This window comes from Morone saxatilis, unplaced genomic scaffold, assembly GCF_004916995.1.
Source record: "Morone saxatilis isolate NCDOM2014 unplaced genomic scaffold, NCSU_SB_2.0 Contig7, whole genome shotgun sequence".
NCBI classification, from domain to species: Eukaryota; Metazoa; Chordata; class Actinopteri; family Moronidae; genus Morone; species Morone saxatilis.
Genome location: NW_023340246.1, coordinates 19,796,993 through 19,801,310, shown reverse-complemented (window position 1 = coordinate 19,801,310; position 4,318 = coordinate 19,796,993). Strand labels below are relative to the sequence as shown.

The 4,318-nt window shown below is 35.7% G+C and overlaps 1 protein-coding gene and 1 non-coding gene across 2 annotated transcripts in view; both read right to left on the bottom strand.

Moving 5' to 3' along the window:
• The window catches only part of ift172 (intraflagellar transport 172), a gene marked incomplete in the record, with an annotated part of 42,804 nt that extends 39,817 nt beyond the window's left edge, over positions 1-2,987 (bottom strand). Inside the window, 5 exon segments of the mRNA XM_035679186.1 lie at positions 71-136; positions 405-444; positions 542-654; positions 1,530-1,673; positions 2,118-2,987. Of these exon segments, the coding sequence (XP_035535079.1) occupies positions 71-136; positions 405-444; positions 542-654; positions 1,530-1,673; positions 2,118-2,156 (402 nt within the window).
• trnaa-ugc lies at positions 2,841-2,912 on the bottom strand. The gene has a single exon. It is a non-coding gene; the product is annotated as a tRNA-Ala (tRNA).
• Positions 2,988-4,318: the final 1,331 nt, after the last annotated feature.

Here is a 4,318-nt window from a genome sequence, read left to right as displayed (position 1 = left end):
TATATATATATAACCTGTAACATTAACATAATAACTCCAGATAGGAGGTGAGAACAGGCTGCAGACTTACCTTGCCATCCACTAATCCATAAACAATTGCATGCTCTGCAGGCCAAAGCAAGCAAGTCACAGCGCTCTGCAATACAGTGAATCAAACGTTGCATTACGAGGATGTTTAGAAAGTTAGAAACTGAAACTTCCTACTCTAAAACAGCAGCTACAACTATACAGAATATGCAGATTTCTTTGTAACATAATCTTCATGAAACACTTTTCAGCCTTATATGTCCTCAACTCCACTAAAACATCTGTAAAATGGCCAAATATCTTGTGTATTAAACAAACAATACATACAGTGGTACATCCAACCGAGCTAAACAAAGTGTCTGCTTGTGTTAACTTACCGTCTGAACGAATTTGTTGCAGATGGCTTTCTTGTCGCCCCTGGGAGAGAAAATAACATTGATAACAATCAGTTTGCAAGCATAGACGCAGATAACAGGATCAGGTTTAATACGAGAGACGAGCCGCAGGACATTACCAATCCTCTCCAATTCTGTACACAAAGATGATGTTGTCCGACTGGCCGATGGCGATTTTGGTGGAGTCCGGTGAGAACGCCATGTCGTTGACAACGTAGCTCTGTTTTCCATACTGACAAAAGATCACACACAGTTATTATTCACACACTGGTAACCTCTCCTGATAAGTTGTTTTAACTCAAAAGAGTTGTTGCAGCGGATTACATCAAACACTTTAAGTAACACAAACCTTTGTGTGATTTTGTAAGTTGAAAATGATTCTCGATTAAGCAGCTTTTACTGGGTATTTTGTTTTCGTAGAACAAATAAAAATGACAAAATTAAGTCAGTTTAAATTACTAAAGCTACTTGATCAAGAATGTTTTTTTTTACTTTAACTAAAATTAAGATAATTTTACTTAAAGTATTCGATGTAATCCCTTTAAAAAATAGATTTTGTTAAATTTTGAAAGGGGCATTTTCTGAAGGCTGGTGCAGTTTTGATTTTTTTAATATCATAATAATGTTTAATTGTGTCTTACTCTTTCTTTTATATATGAATATTTCAGCGCTTTTATTTTCTGGGTTTCTGATTGTAATTTCTGTTTTTGTACATCTTTTAATCTGGAACGCATTTTGTGCTCAAGCTTGAGAAGAGCTTTACAAGTAAAATTACGATTATTAATACAATAAAAAAAGATTATTAACACAGTAACAACAACAACAACAACGCAGGTTCGTATTGCAATGCTACTCATTATGTTCACCTGTACAGTAAATAATGATATCTGTCTTCATTCAGCTTATTAAAAAAAGTGTTTTCACTGACATTACTCTATAATGTGATCTTTTTCCTAATTCTAGTGTCACAAGTAAGGTTGTAACTCTTTCCTGTTGTTATTTCTTAGTAGTAGATGTCTTATTTTCTGTGCGTTGTGCTGTTTTACATCCAGTTTTTGTTCTCTGATGTAATAAATGTGACTTTCTGCCCCCTTCGTCCAGTCTCACTTTGGAGTCCAGGGGCTTTGTGGAGAACTTGTCTCTCCTCTCTCCCTGCTCATCATACAGTAGCACCACTCTGTCCACAGTGCAAACAGCGAACTTGGTGTTATTCGGTGCCCAGGTCATGCAGGTCACTTTGGCTGCACCCTCCTAATGAAGACAGAGAAACACAAACAGTACAGAAGTCATAACTGGTTGAAGCCTCTTAGCCTTTGCTGAGCATCTCTCTGCGTAGTTTTATCTAATTCTGCAAGGACAGGGGCTAAAGGCAAAGATTTATCTGTTCAAGATGATCTAATTTGGTAGGATATAACCTCTGGCTATACCAGAATTATCTCTTTTAGGGCGTATTAGCAGTACTTTTATCAGCCAAGTAACGCAGCACATTTGCTAGCAGACAAAATAAGATAAATGTTTAAAAAAAAACACACAAAAACTGTATTTAATTCCAATTAATCACAAATCAATGAAGTCATTTAAATGCCAAAACACACAGCTTTTATGGCTCATGTTATTAAATCAGCACCTTTACATAGTCACACTTTTTATTCCTGGTGTTGCTTTCATGAAGCTAACGAGTGTCCCTGAACTCACCTGCGGGGTTAACAGCGTCTTAAGATGCTTCAGTTGCATTTTTCTTTAGTGTTTAGGAAGCTCGCAGCGGGGAAGATGTTATTGGTGTTGAGATAAAGCGGGAATCTTTACATAATTAAGGCCATTTAGCTGACTAGAGCCGAGGCAGCAGCTAGCGAGGAGGACATCTTTGTAGTAAACACTGTGATCTCCTTAGTTACCCGTGGTGCGTTTAAAACTGTGGGAAATGTCAGGTGGTCTCAATAATGAGTCCTTTCTGCGTGTTTTGTTTCGACAAAATGTATTTTAGTCCAACATTACAAAATAAAAGACAGTAGTGAAGCTATTCTATGTGTCGCTGGATGTGGTGAATATAACTGGATGGTTTACTTTACGCTGCAAGTGGCGTTTTTTTTTTTTACCTTAAAGACGCCACGTGTGGTTGTAGCGGGTCTGTTTTAATTAAAAGCTTATTATCTATTATTGACGATGCATCAATATATGTATGTAGATTTAAGATTAAAGTCTGTGTGTGAGCTAAATCTGGGATCCAGTCTTTATAAAGCTTCGTGTTTCCAAAGCTGGTGAACTGCGTCACGATTACAGCGAGTTATATAATAACAGACAGACACAAAAGTACAAAATATAATGTAAATGTTTGGCTATTTAACGGTAAGTACTTTAAATACTTTATTAATTCAGTTTAGTTTGTGAGTTTTCTGGTCGTGGGGAGAAAAAGGTTAGTGGAGATGCCGGGGATTGAACCCGGGGCCTCATACATGCAAAGCATGCGCTCTACCACTGAGCTACATCCCCTCCCGTGTCCGCCTCAGGTGAGATAGTGTATTTATAGATTACATAACATCAAACTATGTTGAACATTTCAAACAATAAATAAAAGTCATACTAAAGTTCGAAGGTTAAGCCAATATTGCCGTTTTTGCTACACTATGTATTTATTTCACAGCTGTAGTTACTAGTGACTTTGCAGAGTCAGATAATCGATATACAAAATATGATATACCTCCCCTAGCGTGATGACGTCATTTACGCCAAACGTGTTAAAGGTAAGTTTCTTGATTGGACCGGAAATAAGCGATTCTGCTATCAAATTAAAACCCCACTTTTTTTATTTTATTTTTTATTTTTTTCAAAGTCTTTATTGCAAAAAAGGTGGTAACAATTCAGATGTGACTTACAGAGATTTCTATATGTAACAGTATACAAACATATACAATACAAATAAGTGAAATAATGTTATTACAAAGAGAAAAAGGACCATGTGTTGACAGTTTTAACCACCTTCTTGTTGTTGGAGCCAGAAATCAAATTAATATAATGCACAACTTCATGGAGAAAAGGTACAAAATTAGGTTGAATTTACATTTATGAATGTGGAATTTTGCCAACAGATTAAATTAATACATTTATAATGAAGTACATATTGTCTTTACTTTGACTTCTATAAAAGAAAAATACCACATTCTCTCACAATAAGTCAAAGTCTTTATAAATATGTTCAATGATGAATCTGCTGAGGTTTTGCCAAAATGTTTTGGTGTGTAAGCAAATACCAAAAGAGTTGCAGAACAGTTTCTGGGTGGTCTTCAGAAAAAGAACAGTTTGTATTGATGTCTCTTTTAAATTTAACCATGTAATAAATAGCAGGATAATATCTGTGAATTATTCTGAACGACACTTCTTTCACCTGGTTTACTATCAGGTAGATACCTCATCCAAACTTTTTTCCAGTGAAAATCACATCTAATAAAACATAACATTTGGAATAGATACAGTTTCTTTTTGAAACGAGGCACGAATGTTCTTAATATTTCGAGGAACATTACAAAAACAGATTTTTCCAACAGGTGATTCAGCCACAGCGGGGAGGGAGACAGAAGTGGGTGGAGGTCTGCCAGTATTTCTAAAAAGCATTTTTGAGTCTGATGTCAAGGCATCAAATACAACTGCAAATTCTCGTAGCGTAACCGGAATATTATATGTTAATAGAAACTCTCTATAAGAGAATTAAAACCCCACATGGCACATAACGACAACATGGCATGACATCACTTAGCACCTTGTTTGCAAAAGTGAAAATATAAATGATTAAAACTGCACATTAATCAACAAAAGGTGCACACAGAGCAAAACATTAAAATTAGGTTAAATGAGCAAAACTGGTTTATTTAGTAAAATGTAATCTACTGTACAAACATTGG